The 22,346-nt window shown below is 39.5% G+C and overlaps 1 protein-coding gene across 4 annotated transcripts in view; it reads right to left on the reverse strand.

Annotated features, from left to right (window-relative positions):
* The window catches only part of LOC134226938 (RIMS-binding protein 2), a 266,124-nt gene that overhangs the window by 121,483 nt on the left and 122,295 nt on the right, over window positions 1-22,346 (reverse strand). For 3 of the 4 annotated variants that reach the window (XM_062708067.1, XM_062708069.1, XM_062708068.1), the window contains 2 exons: window positions 13,182-13,547; window positions 12,339-12,824 (listed from right to left, as the gene is read on the reverse strand). The exons of the other annotated variant lie outside the window; for it this stretch is intronic. In XM_062708067.1, coding sequence (XP_062564051.1) covers window positions 12,339-12,824; window positions 13,182-13,547 — 852 coding nt within the window. The remainder of the gene's footprint in view (window positions 1-12,338; window positions 12,825-13,181; window positions 13,548-22,346) is intronic. 4 annotated transcript variants of the gene reach the window in all.

Consider the following 22,346-nt stretch of genomic DNA (forward strand, 5'->3'; position numbering starts at 1 on the left):
GTGCTGCGTACAATACTCGAAACTCTCTGCTTGTTTTTCCTGCCAGAACATATAACAACATCAATAAATAAATAAATAAACTTGAAAATGGTTTGTGGCGCATACGCATGCATGGCGCATACGCATGCATGATACAGCTCAATCAAGTATACAAAGAAGAAAATATTGTGAATCGTATAAAAGACGGCAGACTTCAGTGCGAATGTTGGAATAAAGAATAGCTAAAACAATATTCAACTGAGAACCAGATAGGGGATAGTGGAAGGCCACGAACACGCTACAATATACCAGGCATAGGTAAACCGATGCTGTAGACAACCAGGTATCCAGGAAGGTACATCCTGCCACCTGTCGGATAATATAACTATCGCCGTTTTGATCCACCCAGAGACTGAGAAATCCATATCCTTGAAACAAAATATAATTTTGAAAAAAAACGCGCGAAAAACGTCTAACTATTTAGTCGCAACAATCTGCATTCAACGAAAGGTCCTGCTTCATTGCTCTTAATTGAAAATTGGTCGGTTTGCACTTTGGGCTCAGAAATTATTGCCACGATACTTTTTTCTTCCAACAAAAAGCGCCTAGATAGTCTAGCTCATTTTTTGACAACTATTCCTAGCCGATTTTCTCGCAATAAGTTGCATTTGAATTAGAGATGGGCAAAACGGATCACTTTGATGAACGGATCAGATCTGGATAATTCATTCTAAGGATCCGGATCTCTCAACCGGATCGGATCCCTAGAACAAAATGCAAGGAGAATGCGAAGTAATGAAGCGTTAGACATTCAGATTGACACTTTTGAAACGTATTGGAAATAACTTCACCCTTTCTTGTTTACAAGCGTATGGAGTACAAACAATGAACTTTTCATTTTGTCATTTACATACAAATGGTCACATAATTTGCTGAACTGGTGAACCGGATCTTTAAAAAAATGATCTACGAATCATTCACTCACTTCAGAGACTCGGATCTTTTTAACGGTTCCGGATCTGTACGCCCATCTCTAATTCGAATGGAAGTCCTGTGTTATCATTTCCTATTAAGAAAATTATTTTGAGTTTTTTAGTGGAATATCTTCACTTGTTATATGACGAGATTGTACTATCCCATTTAATTCCACCACTGGGTGTACCTTGACAGATACGTCAAGGTACAATCAAGTGGTGGAATTAAATGCAATAATACAAACTCATCTTATGACAAGTGCATTTCCTGTTGAAAATTGGCCGTATTGGATTATGGACTCAATGTTAAGACCAAAATACTATCTTTCCATAATACATCAGGTTGTCACCGATAGTTGATTACCCAGAGGTTTTCCCAAATAATTACTGGCTACACAATCGCAAAATCTCTCAAATCTTCAAAAGAATTTCCTGTCGAGATTTGGTAGTACATTACGTGGAAATTCAAAAAAAAATACCACTCGAAATTCGGAAGAATTTAGATAGAAATAGAAATAGAAGTACATCAATCGAAGTACAAAGAATTTCCCTTTGAAGAATCGAAATTTGTAAGAATTTCCGGAGCATATTCCGATAATTTTACCTTGACCGCAAAGCACAAGGGTGCCGGATCGTGCGAAGTTTCTAAGAATCGAGCATGGCATATGTCAACTGTGGAGGATCGCGCTTCATTCAGAAGAATTTTTGTGGAATTTTGAAAGAATATCAAGTTGTTCACATTCACGACAATTTTCCATCAGATGGCAACTGATACACCTTGAATCACTAGGCGCAGAAATATCAGTAGTGAGAGTAGACTGTATCGATCTCCTTCTCTTCTTCTTCTTCTTCTTCTTCTTAGTTGGCATCCCCAATTGGGACATTTCCACAGTGATAAACTGCAAGGTTTATGACCAAGTTACCGGCAAAGTTGCATTCGTAGATCAAGAGCCAGACACGTTGATACTTTTATGCTCAGTAAAGTAAAGATAATTTTCAGTACGAAATTGTCTAGATCGGACCGAGAATCAAACCCAGCCATCCTTAGCATTGTCTAGCTTTGTAGTCGCGCATCTGATCGCTAGGAGGGGCCCTAACGCGCTAATTATGGTCAAAACAGCAACATGGATGGAAATATTTAAAACGCCGCACCACTTGTATGGAGTCCGATATAAAAGTGGTGGCGTTATAACTATTTTCATCTATTTTCAAATGAGTAGGTATAAACATAAAATTGCATACAAATAACTTTCATTACTTGAAAATTCAAGTAATTGTGATTTGGAAGGCAACATTATAACTGAATCAAACCACTAGGAATCGCGTCTTTAAGCTTTAAACATGACTATTTTGTATGGAAATCAGTGGTCTGTAATCCAAAAATCTCTGACAATATTGCACGAAAATCGACTGCTTAAAAGTATCAGCGTAATACAAACAATAAACAAAGACAACAAATAAGTATCATACTTGAACGGTACTATAATATGATGCAGCTAACTTTCCCGATTCGATCGGTATGCATACTTGAATACCCAGAAAAATATTCAGTCATTTACATAAAACCCCATTCCCTTCGTTCATCTTATGAGCCCCATAAATGGAAGCAAGCAGCAGAACGATACCGAAGGCGACGGAATAGCGACTGCGACCCTGACAGTCAGCCGGGGATAGCAATCCCGGCGCGACCGCGCGCCGAAAGAACCATCGTCGTTTAGGAATGGATTCAGGCAGAAAATCATTTAAGCAAATGGATGGAATCTGCCCAGTTTAATGTCCTTGGTAGGCCCGCCCGCAAGCGGCTGTTATGTTGAGTGGCCGAATTGGAAAGGATGGTGCTGCGCTCAACTTGACAAAGTCGTGCCAACAGTTTGGAGGGATGTTTTCGGAAATAAATCAAATGAAGCCAAGACGAAGGAAGTAAGGGCATGCCAGTAGTCGTACCGTCGTCGCCACATGTTTTCTTGGTGGAATTCTGTTGGTGGCTACTGTTGATTCGGCTTGGAATAGACTTTCTAAAGGGACGTCCATAAAATGTCTCACGTATTATAGGGGGAAGGTAGGATCAAAAGCTGTAAACATCCATGTAAAATTGTATCATACATAAAGTGTGAAAAAGGAAGAAGGGAGGTTAAAAATGTGAATTTTTTGTGACGCAGATAATGGATCATCCCTAACAAAACAGTTGACTCTCCTACATGTATTTACATATTTAAGATCGACTGCGATTCAAATGCCTTAATCAATTCCTTTCCCGCTTCCAACTGGATCATCTCCAAGGGGAAAAACATACGAGGAATGCTGTCGGTTGATCTGAGAGTTACGTAAGTATTCATCTTAGATTGCAAGCAAGAACTTTTGTGCAAATTTTTCTCGATAGGAAATATTTACTTAATTTTGAACAAAATAAAATGGTTAGGTTTCGAATATATTTTGAGGCAAGCCACCTAGTCCCGGTTTGGAACCAAAACGCAGCAACCAAGATAACGTCATGCTGTAATTTGCCGCCATCGGGGGTGACAATGGGTCTGGGGGATGAGAATGGTTAATCACTCTCACCGGCAGCCTGGAGGTCGGATAGCCAAATCGTTCAAAAAAGTCTTTTATATTTTAATCTTTTTGCCCTCAGATACATTCAATCTATTCTACAAGCATTCTATGTACTTGAAACAGTGACCCATTCTCACCCCCATTTGACCCATTGTCACCCCCGACGACTGATTGTTTATAAAGTTCTGCTCCGTAGGAAACTTTTTTTTGCATGTAGCCACAAAGGTTATCATGTGTACGATGCTGTTCTGCCAGGTTGTAACAGTTCATTCTCTGTGTTGTTTACCTTCAACATTTTCTGCTTCCTAGGAATCCACCAAAAATGAGTACCGTCAAGTGGGGTTACTTGCAACACTTTCAACACACAAATGAAGCAGCCGAACGAGATGAGTACCCCACCCCATTTGGTTACGCCATATGTGGGGTAACTTACAGCACGCACTCAGAGTTCAAATTTACCACTAAAAACTTCGAATATTTCCAGCAATAATTTCAAAACAATGTCTTGAAACAAATAGGGGAGCATCCATAAACAACGTAACGTAATGCCATTTTCACGCTTTTTGGATCAATTTTTCTAACAATATACGCCATTGATATTTTTGTATTCTCAGTGGAGAAATTTCCCATATGTACGCGGACCGGGGGTAAGAGGTGTCTCCAGTAGCTTTGTGAGCAAAGGCGTAGGATTGCCAATCCGGAGATGGCGAGTTCTATTTTCGGTCCGGTCTAGGATGTTTTAGGATTGGAAACATTCTCGACTCTCTAAGCATACCCAGTCAACAGATCGTATATGGCGCCACATAAGATGCTACAGTGGAGGCCATATAAGTACTTCTCCATACAATATGTACGTATTTCGCTTCCACTTCAGCATCTTATGTTGTATTATATACGATTTTGTGTTGACCAGGTAGTGCATTCATTGTACTTGCTACACATGATACATAATCATGCAATGGCGGGCATAGAAAAGCTTTCAAAGCTTTCCTTGGACAATCCTACAAGAATTCGGTCGGAACAGTGATTTCTTCAAAAAAAACCTCGGGAAATTACTTCGTTGATAAATACAGAAGTTCCTTTGGAAATTCCTCAAGATATTCTATTGAAAATTCTAAGAAAGAATTATAAAAAAATCGAAAGCTTCTTCGGAAATTTCTAGCCGTATTATTTTAGAAATTTCTTCAGAAACTCTTTCAGAAATTCCTTTGGAAGTTCCTTTAGGAATTCCATTGATATTCTGTCGAATTTTCGGAAATACCTAATGAAAATCCTTGGGAAATTCTTTCAGTCATACCTACGGAAATTCCTTAAGGAATTTCTTGGATGTAATCTAGAAAATCCTTCAGAAATTCTTTAGGGCATTCCTCCAGGAATAATTTAGAAAATTATTCCAGGAATTTATTTTGACGTTTGTCCAAGAATTCCTTTGAAGAATTCTATGTAAAAGTCTTTGCAATTTTTTTTTGGAAGTTCTTCCGGAACTTCATCCGGAAAATCCTTATAGAAAAACCATACAAAATTCTTTCCGAAATTTCTGTGGGAATTTTGCTGGGAGATTTTTTCCAAAATTCATTAAGAAAGAGCTCTTGAAGTTATATGCGAATGATTTCTAGAAAATTTTCTGAAGAGATTCCTGAAAGAATTCTTAATGAAATGTCCAGAGGCTTATGGATTTTTTATATTAAATTTCCAGAGGATTTTGGATGCCTTAAAGAACTTTTGAAATAATTCCTGAATGAAATTCATAACAAATTCCTGAGAAAAATTACCGGAAGAATTCCGCCGTAAGTATTCTTAAAGGAGTTTCTGAAGAATCTTCCGTAGCAATTTCGAACAAATATGCAAAGGAATTCGAATCAGAATTTCCTTCGAACATTTCCTGGTGGAAGTTCTAAAAATATTGCTAAAGAAATTCATGAAGAAAATTCCTTACAAAAAAATTCTTATAAGAATTTATGAAGGAATTTCCAAAGGTATTCCTAGATTCATTTGCGGAGGATTTTGGAACAAATTCCTCAAGGATTTTTTAATGAATTACTGGAGAAATTTCCCATGGAATACTTAGAGAAATTTACATCGAAATTCCTGAAGGAATGTTTGAAAGTATGCCTGAAAGAATTTTTGGATGACTATCCGAATTAAATCCTGGAGGTAGTTTTTGCTATAAAATGTCTGGAGGATTTTCTGAACAAACTTTCAGATGAATTCATGGAATATCGGCTGGATGAACAATGCAAGAAATTTTGGTAGCAGCTCCCAAGGAATTGTTCAGAATGTACGATGAAGTTTGATAATGTATCGACTGCAATCTCGATATTTTTGTTTTTTTTCGCATGCAGTCTCAATTCTTTTTTCAAAACAGGTTTTTGTTTTACTACTGTTCGGATTTTTGAAGGGATTGCTGGAAGAAATCCCGAAGGATTTTTACCAGGTACTCCTAAAACTGCAATACATTAGTTTATATCCGGCTCTAATACTGATCACAATTTGGATTCAAACTGATAGTATTAACCTTTCACATATTTTGAATTTGTTTTTTCAAAGTGTTAAAAATGTGCTTTGCCTATTTGCATGCATGACCCAAAGTTTATAAGAAGGCCACAAATTGAACGTTTATTTTCTTGAGCCTGATTTTTCATCAGCGGTCCATATTTTAGTTGAATCAGATGAGCATGCGGCCCGTTAGTTCTAGTGAGCCTTTGCCTTTCTCGCGCATTATAAAATGTATTTAAAAAATCTCATTAGAAAGGTCAAAAATGCTATTTAGGGGAATAGATCACATTTTTCCGATCATTTTGCATGTTTTTGCATGATTAAAATGCATTGTCACCATTTTCATAAAGAAAAAAATCTGTTTTGAAATTTTTAATTCAAAGGGGGACTCTTGGGGAAAACAATTATGGGACCGCATTCCCCGTCGAATGCAACTTGTTGCGAGTAAATTAGATAATGCTAAGTTGGAGCAACTTTAGTGGCTGATTGTCGATGCAAGCATTTTCGTTGCTGTAGGGTTTGAGTAAAATGTCTTCAGCGTGTGTTGATAGATTCACACCTCAGCAGCGTGTCAATCAGCGAGCAGCAAGCCATGTCTCTGCCTCTTCCAATCAGATCTTTTTGGCGTGCACACGCATCAACGGAGAGTCGCTGTCACAGAATTTCGTTCCGGCCATTTAGGGCCACACATTTTGACGATCCTGCCAGTCTATTTTTTTGATCCTGTCGCTGATTTCAAGAGGTGAGTTGAGTTGAGGTGAGGTGAGATATTTTAGTTTGAAAAGCACCGGAGACGAGCCAGCCTCGGGCTAAAAGTCTCCTTAATAAAGTCAAAATCACAAGACGCACCGCGAAGACCGTTGCAAAATGGTTTCTGATTTGCTAAATAACAAGACGCGTTTCGAAGACCGTCGGAAAACGGTTTGTGGTTTGCAAAATCGCAAGACGCATCTCGAAGTCCGTCAGAAAATGGTTTGTGGTTTGCAAAATCACAAGACGCGTCTCGAAGACCGTCGGAAAATGGTTTGTGGTTTGCAAAATCACAATACGCATCTCGAAGACCGTGAGAAAATGGTTTGTGGTTTGCAAAATCACAAGACGCATCTCGAAGACCGTTGGAGAATGGTTTGTGGTTTGCAAAATTACAGGACGCGTCTCGAAGACCGTCGGAAAATGGTTTGTGGTTTGCAAAGCACAAGACGCGCCGCGAATACCGTTTCAAAATGGTTTGTGGTTTGCAAAATCACAAGACGCGTCTCGAAGACCGTCAGAAAATGGTTTGTGGTATGCACAATCACAAGACGCGTCTCGAAGACCGTCGGAAAATGGTTTATGGTTTGCAGAATCACAAGACGCATCTCGAAGACCGTGAGAAAATGGTTTGTGGTTTGCAAAATCACAAGACGCATCTCGAAGACCGTTGGAGAATGGTTTGTGGTTTGCAAAATTACAGGACGCGTCTCGAAGACCGTCGGAAAATGGATTGTGGTTTGCAAAATCAAATTTTTAATTCAAAGGGGGACTCTTGGGGAAAAACAATTATGGGACCGCATTCCCCGTCAAATGCAACTTGTTGCGAGTAAATTAGATAATGCTAAGTTGGATCAATCATACAGCCTTTCGGTACAACTTTGTTGGACGAGGAAGGCAAAACGGACCCAAAACAGTAACAGAGTTCAACTTTAATGGCTGATTGTCGATGCAAGCATTTTTGTTGCTGTAGGGTTTGAGTAAAATGTCTTCAGCGTGTGTTGATAGATTCACACCTCAGCAGCGTGTCAAGCAGCGAGCAGCAAGCCATGTCTCTGCCTCTTCCAATCAGATCTTTTTGGCGTGCACACGCATCAACGGAGAGTCGCTGTCACGAAGATCGTCTGTAAATTGTTTGTGGTTTGGAAAATCACAAGACGCGTCTCGAAGAACATCGGAAAACGGTTTGTGGTTTGCAAAATTACAAGACGCATCTCGAAGACCGTCGGAAAATGGATTGTGGTTTGCAAAATCACAAGACGCGTCTCGAAGACCATCGGAAAATGGTTTGTGGTTTGCAAAATTACAAGACGAGTCTCGAAGACATTCGGAAAATAGATTGTGGTTTGCAAACGCGTCTTGTCTCGAAGACCATCGGAAAATGGTTTGTGGTTTGAAAAATCACAAGACGCGTCTAGAAGACTGTCGGAAAATGGTTTGTGGTTTGCAAAATCACAAAACGCGTCTCGAAGACCGTCAGAAAATGGTTTGTGGTTTGCAAAATCACAAGACGCATCTCGAAGACCGTCGGAAGATGGTTTGTGGTTTGCAAAATCTCAAGACGCGTCGCGAATTCCGTTGCAAAATGGTTTGTGGTTTGTAAAATCATAAAACGCGTCTCGAAGACCGTCAGAAAATGGTTTGTGGTTAGCAAAATCACAAGACGCATCTCGAAGACCGTCGGAAGATGGTTTGTGGTTTGCAAAATCACAAGACGCGTCTCGAAGATCATCGGAAAATTGTTTGTGGTTTGAAAAATCACAAGACGCGTCTCGAAGATTGTCAGAAAACGGTTTGTGGTTTGCAAAATCACAAGACGAGTCTCGAAGACCGTCGGAAGATGGTTTGTGGTTTGAAAAATCACAAGACGTGTCTCGATGACCATCGGAAAATGGTTTGTGGTTTGAAAAATCACAAGACGCGTCTCGAAGATCGTCAGAAAATGGTTTGTGGTTTGCAAAATCACAAGACGAGTCTCGAAGACCGTCGGAAGATGGTTTGTGGTTTGAAAAATCACAAGACGCGTCAAGAAGACCATTGGAAAATGGTTTGTGGTCGTAATACGTGTTTTAAAGGTGGCCGAAAAATGCAAACGCTTCTCGAAGACCGTCAGAAAATGGTTTGTGGTTTGCAAAATCACAAGACGCGTCTCGAAGACCGTCGGAAAATGGTTTGTAGTTTGAAAAATCACAAGACGTGTCTCGATGACCATCGGAAAATGGTTTGTGGTTTGAAAAATCACAAGACGCGTCTCGAAGATCGTCAGAAAATGGTTTGTGGTTTGCAAAATCACAAGACGAGTCTCGAAGACCGTCGGAAGATGGTTTGTGGTTTGAAAAATCACAAGACGCGTCAAGAAGACCGTTGGAAAATGGTTTGTGGTCGTAATACGTGTTTTAAAGGTGGCCGAAAAATGCAAACGCTTCTCGAAGACCGTCAGAAAATGGTTTGTGGTTTGCAAAATCACAAGACGCGTCTCGAAGACCGTCGGAAAATGGTTTGTGGTTTGCAAAATCACAATACGCTCCGCGAATTCCGTTGCAAAATGGTTTATGGTTTGCAAAATCACAAAACGCGTCTCGAAGACCGTCAGAAAATGGTTTGTGGTTTGCAAAATTACAAGACGCGTCTCGAAGACCGTCGGAAAATGGTTTGTGGTTTGCAAAATCACAAGACGCGTCTCGAAGATCATCGGAAAATGGTTTGTGGTTTGCAAAATCACAAGACGCATCTCGAAGACCGTCGGAAAATGGTTTGTGGTTTGAAAAATCACAAGACGCGTCTAGAAGACTGTCGGAAAATGGTTTATGGTTTGCAAAATCGCAAGACGCGTCTCGAAGACCGTCAGAAAATGGTTTGTGGTTTGCAAAACACAAGACGCGTCTCGAAGACCGTCAGAAAATGCTTTGTGGTTTGCAAAATCACAAGACGCGTCTCGAAGACCGTCGGAAGATGGTTTGTGGTTTGCAAAATCACAAGACGCATCTCGAAGACCGTTAGAAAATGGTTTGTGGTTAGCAAAATCACAAGACGCATCTCGAAGACCGTTCGAAAATGGTTTGTGGTTTGCAAAATTACAAGACGCGTCTCGAAGACCGTCGGAAAATGGTTTGTGGTTTGCAAAATCACAAGACGCGTCTCGAAGATCGTCGGAAAATGGTTTGTGGTTTGAAAAATCACAAGACGCGTCTCGAAGATCGTCAGAAAACGGTTTGTGGTTTGCTAAATCACAAGACGCGTCTCGAAGACCGTCGGAAAATGGTTTGTGGTTTGAAAAATCACAAGACGCGTCTAGAAGACTGTCGGAAAATGGTTTATGGTTTGCAGAATTACAAGACGCGTCTCGAAGACCGTCAGAAACTGGTGTGTGGTTTGCAAAATCACAAAATGCGTCTCGAAGACCGTCGGAAAATGTTTTGTGGTCATAATACGTGTTTTAAAGGTGGCCGAAAAATATTTTGCAGTTTGTAGAACTACAAGGTACGTATGGAAGACTAATGAAGAATGGTGCACGATCTAGATAATCTCAAAATCCTGCGAGCATTGAATTTGATGAAATCAAATTCAGACTTCATGTAGCCACTTGGCGGCGGTAGTGTACATGAGACAACCAGTTGAGCTATGATATAATGAAACTGAGAGAAATGGAGAAATATTCTATGCCACAAAACTGTTCGGAAAGCCAAATATATTATCTGGAAATTTATCTTGGAATGCACTGAAATGCACTAAAAGCTTGTATAGATTTGTGGTACGGAATAGGAACGAAAGTACACCTGTGTTCAGAATAATAGCAGCGGAAGCCGTTTTTCATACAAAATGGTCAACTTTGACAAGCTGTAGCTTTGTACCCCGATGACCGATTGAGCTGAAATTTTGGCTACGCTAGAAGATTTTTTTTGCGTTTTTTATTAAGAGAAGAAGGGGAATGTTGGCGAGCAGCAAGCCATGACTCTGTTTTTTTCTAATCAGATCTCCGTGGCGTGCATACGCATCAACGGAGAGTCACTAACACAGAATTCCGTTCCGGCCATTTATTGCCACACAGTTGCGAACAATATAAATCGCTGTACTAATAAAAGAAGCGTGACATGGTATCTTTAAATTGAAATTACAAAGTTTGAGTTAATAGCTCTTATATTTAGTGAGCACCAATCATCAAGGAAGAGCCTACAAATGTATGCCTTTTGAACTTCATCCGTATTTTGATATAAATATCCATTATTTTGTTTTTAATTTGGCGAACGTCGAGTTTATCACATTTCTTGAAGTTTTGTTGTTCAGTTCATACTACTTTTTACATGTACTTTTGTACATTAATATTTATCCGTTTGAGTAGCTTCGAGTACTTACCATCTGAGTAGGGCGAAGCACGATTTTCGGCCCTTATTTTTATGCTGAAATAAACTAAGAACTTATTAAGCATGTAGCTTGAAAACGATATTGATATATATTCTATTCTGAACGTCATAGCTTGATATCATATACTTAAGTTTGATAGCCAAGATGTCCATGTTAAAAAAAAATACGAACACCCTTGAAAAATGTATTTGAATGTGATCAAGTAAAACTGTAGCAAGTTACCCCATTTGACGGTAATAGATTTTTGCTATGGTCGTTACAACCATTTTAGTAAGTAAGTATTACAACCATTTTAGTTTTCGAATTACAACAGAGAGAGTTGAAATGTTATCCTAATTTTGTTTTACACCTGCAAGTTCATGTCATCGGAGGTGCTTCGAGATTTGTTACAATGATGATCGAAATTACAGAATAATACGTAGTGTGAAATAGTTGTTTGCTACTGGCACTGAAATTTTGTGTCATCTGTAAATTATTGTGCTCAAATTAACACGAAATAATGCATAATAAAACTGGAGTATTGTGTACTGTGGTTAACCTTCTACTCTACAGGCATGCTGCTCTCAAAACGTAAACATGTGTGTACTCTATCGGAAATGAATCAAATGTTAATCATCACTACTCTACTAGAAGTCCTAAATGTTGGATTAATAGTGTAGAAGTATACAAATGTATAAAATAATTCGAATAAATTCAACGATGTTAACAAAATGGGATTCAAGAGATAAATCAAAATATTGTATCGATGGTAAGCAGAATCAGTAAGGATTCGCCATATTATTGCTGAGTAATCGCATAAGAATGCTTATGCTTATAACGAATTTCGATTTGAATTTGATTTCCGTTGAAAGAGTCAGATATGAAAAGAGTCGCTGCTTTTTTTTCTCCTCATTTGCCATAATGTGTGGAAGTGAATGTTAAGTGATGAGATTAAATATTGATTAAAGGGGTGAATGATTAATGACTTGTAGCATTTTTTTACTGATGGAAACGAAGATAAATGAATTGTGCGGAAAAGCTCGACTAGAGTGGAAAAAAATTTAAAGTGCCCTTCGAATGGAATCGATTAGTGGGAAAAATGTTGGAACAAGTGAGCTAGAGATAATGACGATGATGATGCAAATGGAAGTGAATGGTGATGAAGAAGAAGAAGATGACGATGGTGACAATGATGAGGTGGAGAATTTCAATAATGGGAATTGTTAAAGTAAATTTAAAGATCGGCACCTGACATAAGGGTGGCATAGAAGTAGTGCTTAGTGGATTCGCTCGGCTTGGCAGTGGTGAAACATTAGCTGTTGAGTAGGGGTTTGACGCTCCTGTGGATGACGTCAACACACTGAACTGTCCATCGGTTAACGCGTGGCTACTGGCACTAGAAGTCACTCCCATCGAAGCGATATTCATGGAACTTACACCACCGGTAATAGAGTTTATCCCAGCGGTTCCAATTGAGCTAATACCTATCGAGTTTAGACCGATCGAGTTGGGAACACCGGTCCCAATGCTTGCAGGAACACCACTACTAGTCAGTCCACTTAGTCCTCCAAGTACTCCGGTGCTGTTGATTTGGGACGATAAGCTTGTCGTTTGGAGGTGGGGCTGGTGCTGGGATAGGCTAAGACTTGTGCTCGTCAGACCAGACCCCAGCGTTGACGACATAATTGGTCCAGTAGTACGCGGGTGCTCTAACTCGGCCAATATACGATTGTCCTAAAATGATTAGGACAGAAGTCAGTTTCGAAAAACCAAAATTGTACAAAAAACAGCAAAACTTAAAAACAGATTATCAATTCGACTAACTTCTATGTATTGTGTGCTATGCATTGGGTTTTCAGTCAACATATTCTCCTCTATTCTATAGCTAACATCAAAAATCGAATGACTATAGACACATTGCTTTGTTTGAAAATTTTGTTATTTTTTCCTCCATCTATGATGAATTTCCAAACGCAAAATTAAAACAAAAATTGCATTCGATTATATGAGCAATACATAAAAATTATAACATTGTCGTAATAAAAAAGTCCTCTAGATTAACACACATACATTAGCAATGGATAAACGTGCCTGTTCGATCTTTGCCATAATCCTATCTATTTCAGTTCCTTGCTGCTGTGTTGGCGTGGGAGCCCACGTTACAGTACTGCCTCCACCTCCTCCTCCTCCTCCTCCTAAGCCACCTCCTCCGCCGCCGCTGCCACCACCTCCTATGCCACTGAGAGCAGAGGATGTTCCTCCCAACGATGTCGAGTTGCCAATCATACCGAAATTTCCGATACTGTTGACCATCGTCGTGTGATTGCTTGTGATTGTGCTACTGAGACCTCCAACACCGACGGAACTGGAACTGGCCGGTGTTCGGCCGGGGCGCGATTTAATGGCAGCCGACAGCTCTAACTGAAGCTCTTCGCATCTGACTGTTTCAAGAGCGGCCTGGATGTTTGTGTGTGGCAAGGTCCGGATTGGCGCAAACAAGAGAGAACAGTGGATGGATTGACTTTAATGATTTAGTCGACACTATTTGCTTGATTATGAAGAATGCAACAACTGATCTAGACATGGATGTTACTTCACTTGAAGAGGCCATCATCAATAAATAACTAACAGAAGCAAAATAGCAAGTCACCAGCCTCGGAAGGAAGAAGCTTTTTATTTACAGAAAGGAAGCTCGTATTGTTAAAGCCAATAGCTGTACAGCAACATAATAACAGGTCATAAAGAGACGACAGAAAAAATAAATACAGTGTTGGTGTTTCATTGAGTTTTATAATATTTGTATCTAAACAAGCAACTACTATAAAACAAAAAAATCAACTTTCAACTACAAATTAAAACAAAATAGCTATAAGAAATCTAGTGTCTATATGTCTAACTATATGTGTATTGTTGTATATCAGAAATATGGCTTAAATGCTAAAAAGTTTTAAAGTATATTGTTTGAATCTTAATTTTTCTGGATTTTAATTCTCGTCCCACTTTTAAGAGACTTCATCCGCATTTTTTGAAAGTTCAGAACAAATATAAAAGCGCTTGTAATCCAACGTTGATATAAAATATCAACAATATTGTTTTAGCATTACCATTCACCGATAACAAAACTATGGTAACAGTAAACCCTACAAATTATGTTCAATGCATTAAGTGAAATGTATTCACATTTCTAAAAAGGAGTTAATACTATTCCTTTCAATTCAAAAAGAAATTCAAAGCGATGGAATTACATGGATCAGGATTAACTCGTTTTTTTATATGTAAGAAAAACTTATAATTAACAATAGTAACAACGTGACTTCACACTACACATTTAATTCACGTGTTAATCAATTTCAGTCCTCCCAAGGATCTCGCATTCCTTCATGTTTTTAAAGACTTGTACAGAATGAACAAAATGCCGCAAAATCATAACTAGTTTGCCATTGGCAGGTTCAATTTGTGCCGGCGGAACCACTTTAGGCCAAATTTAACCACCGTCCGTTATGTAATTACTTTCAAGGTGTATCGTAAAAATTGTACTGTGCCAACAATTAATCATAAAAATATACTCAAAGCCCTAGACCAGTCATCGAGTGGCACCGGTGTACCCGCAACAGCCAAAAAACAGGAGACTACAACAACACCAAAACCTCAATTGGCGGCTTTAACTGTCTCATAATACCGCGGGTTTGATAACTTTCAAATTTAGTGACCAATAAAAGAAAGCATGGCGATTATGCAATTTCTCTGTAAAACGAGAACTGTGTATAAAGAAAGGCATTGCACGAAGACCGATTGTTTTCCGTTAATTCCAAGAAACATAAAACTGCAAATTCTGGTGTTGTCATTGAAGAGTGATTCACTAAATGTTCTGACAGCTCCGTTTGACTACAAGTCAAAGAAATTATCCATTGCGAAGAAAAATATCTTACCCTTGCCCTTTAGGTTCAATTTGACCAGCTTTGAGTTTAGTTATTTAGCAGTTAAAACAGATTGCAAAATTCATGCAAATGGATATTAAATTTACTCAATTTTGAGTTTATGCAAAAAAACAGGCTCTCGCACTGTATTAAGGAGAGACTAATGGCTGGAGGTGCGCGCTGCCGCCGCCGATATTATTACTTTCCAAGCAGATTCGAATTTGAAGAAGTCTGCAGAATTTTCGTGTAAATACCAAAGTTGAATTTCCCTAAAATTTCCCAATTGATCCTCAAAACATCACGTAACAACTTCAGAAAGTTTTTTTTTTCATAAAAATGCTAATACGATTTCCCGTTGAAATTTCGCCAAAATCTCCGTACAAACTAAAAAATTCGAAAGGAAATTTCTAAAGATTTATCGTTTATATTCAAAGAATTTCACGTTGACATAGAATTTTTGGAAGAAGGTCGTTTGGAAGAAAGCAATTTTGCCGATAGTTGTTTGGCTGAATATGTCGTTTGACCAAACGAACCATTTATCCGAAGCCCTTCTAGCCTAATTTTATTTGGCCGAAAATGTCATTTGGTCGAATAGTTCCATTAGCTGACAAAATCGGTTGGCCGATTGGCATTTTTGGGTCAAATGATTCTTTTTGCCAAACAACCATTTCTACCAAACATAATTTTTGGCCAAATGACATTTTTGGTCGAACCATTTTCGATCTAATAGCCGTTTCGGACAGACGTTTAATTTGGCCAAATGGAATTTGGCAAGATAGTCATTGGCTTTACGCGTTATTTGACCAAGTTTTTTTGTAGACTTTATTAGAGTGATGTTTCTTATTGGCTAGAGTTCATCACTGCATTCGACCAACGACGAGATTGACATTTTACAGCAGGCCAAAAGGTGTTTGGCTTAATATGTCATTTGGTCGAACAAATCATTAGGCCTAAAATCATCTGGTTATCTGGAAAATGTCGTTCGGACCATTTGGCCCAAAAAATTGTTTGGCAAAATAGGTCATTTGGCCGAAAATATCATTTGCCGAAATGGTTCTTTGGCCGAAAAAGTCATTTGACCGAAATGGTTGTTTGACGGAAAAGCCATTTGGCCAAAAATTTCATTTCGCCATATGAGAGGATATTTTGACCAGATTATGCGTTCAGTAATTGACATTTGGCCGTATGGCCGGCTAAATGGTTTTTTTCTGTCAAACAACAATTTCCACTTTATGGCACTATCGGAGTGATGAGGTCAAACGACCATTTCGGTCAAACAAACTGTAAGAGAAAACGACTTTTTCGCCCAAATTGCCAAATACAACTGTTTCTCCTAAACATAAATTTCGGCCAAATGCAATACGGCTAGAATACTTTCAGTTTCACGTGTTATTCGGTCAAATGGCTTCCGAAGAATTTTATTTACTACTAGACAATACAATGAATGTACCATAGAAATCCAAAATAATTCTTTTTAAATTCCGACAATTTTTTTGTGGAAATACTGAGTAGTTTTCCGTAAAAGTTCAAACATTTCACGTAAACATTTTGAAGAATTTTGGTAGAAATTGAGAAGAAATTAGAAATAATACCGTCCGAATTCCAATGTTTTTTTCCGATCAGTTTTCCGTTGAAATCCAAAGAAATAATTCTGAAGAATTTCTCGTAGAAATTGCGGAGAATTTCTCTTGAAAATTCCAGAGAGCTTCCCGAGTGCATGTGTTCTCTTGTTTCGGGCAGCAGAACGAACACGCGATCTGCCGAAATATTGTGTTCTGCATTGCGCGGCCGATAATAAAGTTAATCAGTTCAGTGCGTGTTTTTTAATACCATGCTCTCAACAGTTCAGTGCGTGTATCGAGCAAGCGCTGTGCAGTGCGTGTTTTAGTCGTCGCGAGGTAGTTAAGATATCGAATCAGTCTTCGGGAAAATACGTAAGACACGCGTTGCTTTTCCGTTTTTGTATCATCATGAATATGGCGTCGTTCAAATGAAATAATTAGTCGCTTACCAAGGCGATTTCCAATATATTTCCTTCCCAACTAACATACTATTCCTTTCCAGTGCGCTCATGGAGATGCAGAGGATTCCTCGGTCTCTTGTAGCAATGAGTGTCGAACTAATTTTCCTCCCCTTATCCTAATTGACTGTGAGGACGTGGCCGGTATCGTTATTGGTCTTGAATTAAAGAAACTCCGAAGCATGTACAGTGAGAATAGCTTTCTAGTCCCGAGAAAACTATTCAATTGGTGAGCTGTGCATTATTTGTTGTTTCTCGGCCAATCACTACTAGCAACTACGATGGGTACGGTCAATCAAGCTAAGCTAAGCTAAGTGAAAATTCCAGAGAGCTTCCCGTGAAAACTCTTTAGAGTCTTCAGTGGATATTCCGAATAATTTTCTGAATAAATTCTGAAGAATACAGAAACTCGACAAGAACTTTCCGTGGATATTCCAAAGAAAATTCTGTAGAATTATTGAACAGTTTGCCGTAAAAATTGTGAGGAATTTCTCATCTAAATTCCGAATTATTTTCCGCCGAAAATCCTAAAGAGTTCTAAAGAGTTTCCCTTGAAAATTCCAAAGAATTCTCGAAACATCAAAGTCCAGTGAAAAATCTGAAAATATTTTCCAAATTAAATAAAATATTCACTTTGGAAATTTTTTTGATGAAGTTCATTAGGTTTTTTTTTGCGAAATTCGCAAGATTCTTTCGTTAATGTTTGAAAATATCTTGAAAAAAAGCAGAATTTTTTTAACAGACGAACGTAACGAAACCAACGTATCTATATAATGGGTTGCGAAAAAGAAATTTAGATTGATTTATGAAGGAGTAGACCATTATAAAATAGTTGAGTTTTTTATAACCTATTGTTCAATATGTATTTTTTGTTTAGCTCTCTCAAGCTCTAGGGGTTATAGACCCAACAGAAAAATGGATGTATAAAATCGTATAATGAATAAAAGTGAGCAATGTTTTCAGCAAAATTGCTTGAAATGAACTCCCCTATCAAAGAAACTACCAGGCAGGGTGGTCAAGACCTTACGACAACTTATAACGTCCAGAACAAGGAGAAGTTTGGAAATGGAAAATATTAGGTATACCGGCCGCGAACTTTAGGGGATACTGGACACACATGATCCCATCCCTGTTTTAGAGAGGTTTTATTATTTTGACGTTCTCAATCCTTTTTTCCGCACAGGAAAAAAGTTTAACATCTTTGAATATTTCCAACCAAAACGTGTAAAATATTGGGCAGAGTTTTATACCACTATACATTGTTTATTATTCTCAAGTGCCCTAATCGTGCACATTTCTTACAGTTGTACTCTAACTTGGAATACTGCTACTATCGATAACTTCTATCGAAGTTCGTGGACACATCTTGGAAAGGCACTTTTTTGATGATCCCATCGATTGCCTTGGCGGTCCCAAGAAGATACTCGAAGCAGGCACGTAGCGAACGCTGATCTGGGCGAGAATCAGTCAGCGACGGAACGTTGATAGCATCTAAGAGCTCAAACGAAAATGTTCACCTGAAGGTTCTTCGGGTCTTACAGAAATAGCCTATATCAGGTTATTGCTTTGAACTGGCCAATATAAAGATCATAATGTCGGGACCCGAATACGTGTTTACGTGTCCTGATTTGATTGGATAGAACACATCATGCGATATTGTGCTACATAATCTCAAAATCGTGCAGCAGTAATTAAAGCATAAACTTAAACCTGCAAAAGAGTGGGCAATTCGAACCCGATCTACAAGAGTTCTAAAATTTCGATGTATCTTTTTTTACGAAACTAGTTTTGCTACCCATTCTATTCCTATAAATGGCGCTTCAGTCGATTACAACCTGGTGAAATATTGAGGAACGTACAGATTACAGAAGCAAAGACCGCGTTAATGCGGACTAGAACCAGAGCAACCAAATACGAGTCACGTCAACGGTATCCGGATCCAGGGAAATTATTAAATGCTGCGCAGGCGGCACAAGGGATAAGCGTGGTTGACTTCCTGGCCGACGAAGTAGAGAAAGCCGCAACAACCGGCAATATTCGCCTTCTCACGACACCTGTTTGGAGCAAGGATGTCAGAGAAAGACACGATAGGTCAGCTGCTCAACCCAACTGGTCAGCTAAAACGTTGTTTCGAGTACTTCGAACCAGTTTCGACGCCAGACATCTCGCCGACAGCTCGGAATAAGCTGCCAAGGATTAGGCACATTACCCGTATCAACTCCGAAGCCCTATCACTGCATGAAGCAGCTATTTGAAGCGTGCAAATTCCAACAATATTCCCGGGGTCAATCACATTTCAGCACAGATGCTCAAAGCTGACCCCATGCTGTCGCGCAAATGTTGTATCAGCTATATTACAATTTTTCGGGCACCGCGACTTTTCCAACCGACTGGATGCCAGACGTCTTAAGCAGGCTACTGGCATCCTATTGTTTAGCCCATAGCCAGATCTTAGCCAGGATTTCCCAGGCACATTTTTTTCATATGCTTTTTTTATGACGATAGCGTGCTATGCCTTTTTTTTTAACTAATTTTATCAGCCAATTATCTAATACATGCGATTATCTCTTAGACTAGGTGTTCCGTGTTTTCTTAATACTATCATCAATATTTGCTATGGTACATTTGTAGTAATTATTAATACATTTCAATTACCTCTGGCAGTTTCTCTGGTTGAATTGAAATACTAAGGGTACAAGGAGCTAAGATTGATTGCAACGACTGTTGTCTTAAATTGGAATTTTATTTTATTGGACATTTGTTGCAATGTCTTAATATTAGAAATTCTATGCAGTTCATTGGAGGCAATTTCAGGATCATTTTCAAGATTTTATTTTGAATCCTCTGAAGTGTCTTCCTTCTAGTATTCCAGCAACTAGTCCATATAGGCACAGCATACAACATGGCTTGCTGACATATTGTCACTATGAACGGGGTTCCAATTAATTGGTCTAGCGAAGCCATCAGCTGGATTTTTGTCCAGCTTCAGAATTGGAACAACTTTGCCGTTTTTCAATTTAACTGGGAAGTATGCCAGTTATAGCGGACTTGGTAGTCATATGGCTACTGCTTCTGCCTCATACGCAGGAGGTCGTGGGTTCAATCCCAGGGTCCGTTCCATTCTTCTACTTTGTATCATTCTCTTTATTTCTCATGTTCTAGCAATCGCTAGAACTGGAAATGGACTTCCATACCGTTTCCATTACTATTCCTATACCTTCAACTTGAGTATTCTAACAGTAATCTGCTAGAATTGGAAATGAACTATAGAGCTCGTTTCCTACATCCAATTAGAAATTCCATGAGTTACCTTCTCCTATCTATCACATTGGCAGCTCGTTAACCAAGACGGACCTCTGCCTCTCCAACCTAACCCAGAAATTCCAATAAATTCCGCATGAACTCGTGGCAAGTGCAGAGGTATATTCGGCTTGCAGTGGGCGAGTGATTGCATAATCATTTCCTCCCCCTTCCCTACATTGACTTGCATTCTGACGTGGCAGGCGCCAGTATGACCTAACAAATGAGATCACCAGTACTTGCACATTGAAGATGTGTGCTAGTCCCAAGCAAACATCTGTTGGTTCCCTGTGCAAGAACAGCTGATCTGGTCATAATGGAGTAGCAACTACGAGCAGACAATCAAGCTCAAGCTCAAGCTCAAGCTCAACTGGGAAGTATGCCAGTTGTTAAATAAATTAACCAAAAAAGGATAAAGAGCTATCAGGAAGTTTTTTGATAAGTATGTAGAAAATACCAAATTTTATTTCCCTCTTTAAGCCCTGGAATTGGCTTTTGAGGTTTTTTAAAAGAATTTTCGTCAATTTCCAAAAGGGTTTCGAACTGGAATCCAACTTTGAGACATTATTCTCAAAGATGGTATTTCTCAGAATAGCAGACGGTTTTTAATTTCATTTTGCAAATCTCGCCAAATAACTCTCAACGCGGGATCGCGAGTTCTTTGGTATTGGCTTCGCCTCACATTTTTAAGACGGATCAGTAGCCACGCGGGCTATGCTTATTGATGATGATGACACCGCGCTTGTCACAGGTTTGGTCTCAAGCCTTCAGGTCTCACAAAAAAGGAGATATGACAGTATGCTGGGTCTCCAGTTAGCCTTGCGAGCAATGGCGGAGGATTGCCAATCCGGAAAAAGGAAGTTCGATTCTTTGTCCGGTCAAGGGTGTTTTCGGGTACCATTGAGGGATTTTTTTATAGGCGAATCAAAGCAAATTACAAAATTATCAATTTTGCAACACTATAGGACCATTCTTAAAAAAAAACGGTTAAAACCAAATTAATAACTTGAGTCACGGGTCGAACAGAATACTTGAGGATGATGCTAACACATATTGGAGTCATTTTAATCGGATGGATCTTACGTTTACAGTCAATACAAGATAAACATGTTGTCGATTTTTAATTCTGATAAATCTTGAAACATTTATCTTATTGCTTCAATATGGTGGCCAAAAGCTGCATGTATCCGCAAGTAGGCCCCACCAAAGCGACCGTGTGCCGCTCAAAGCGCACAAGCCCAAGTCCTGGTGTTAGATGGGACGCTAAACAGCCCTGACACGACGGCCCTCCGACGAAACAGGAGGTTTGCGCAGGCCCCATAAACCGCCTGGAAATCCAATCATTACGAACAATATAAGAGATAATGCGACTCGATATAATCGGCAAAGACCTAGGCGACGAATAAAGGATCACGATTGGAAGCTTGGAACATGGAACTGCAAGTCGCTAGGTTTCGCAGGTTGCGACAGGATGATCTACGATGAATTACATCCCCGCAATTTCGACGTCGTGGCGCTGCAGGAGATTTGCTGGACAGGACAGAAAGTGTGGAAAAGCGGGCATCGAGCGGCTACCTTCTACCAAAGCTGTGGCACCACCAACGAGCTGGGAACCGGCTTCATAGTGCTGGATAAGATGCGCCAACGCGTGATTGGGTGGCAGCCAATCAACGCAAGGATGTGCAAGCTGAGGATTAAAGGCCGTTTCTTCAACTATAGCATCATCAACGTGCACCGCCCATACGAAGGGAGACCCGACGACGAGAAAGAAGCGTTCTACGCACAGCTGGAGCAGACATACGATGGATGCCCACTGCGGGACGTCAAAATCGTCATCGGTGACATGAACGCTCAGGTAGGAAGGGAGGAAATGTATAGACCGGTCATCGGACCGGATAGTCTGCACACCGTATCGAATGACAACGGCCAACTTCGCAGCCTCCCGCGGAATGGTAGTCCGAAGCACCTTCTTTCCCCGCAAAAATATCCACAAGGCCACATGGAGATCACCTAACCAAG

This window comes from Armigeres subalbatus, chromosome 3, assembly GCF_024139115.2.
Source record: "Armigeres subalbatus isolate Guangzhou_Male chromosome 3, GZ_Asu_2, whole genome shotgun sequence".
NCBI lineage: Eukaryota > Metazoa > Arthropoda > Insecta > Diptera > Culicidae > Armigeres > Armigeres subalbatus.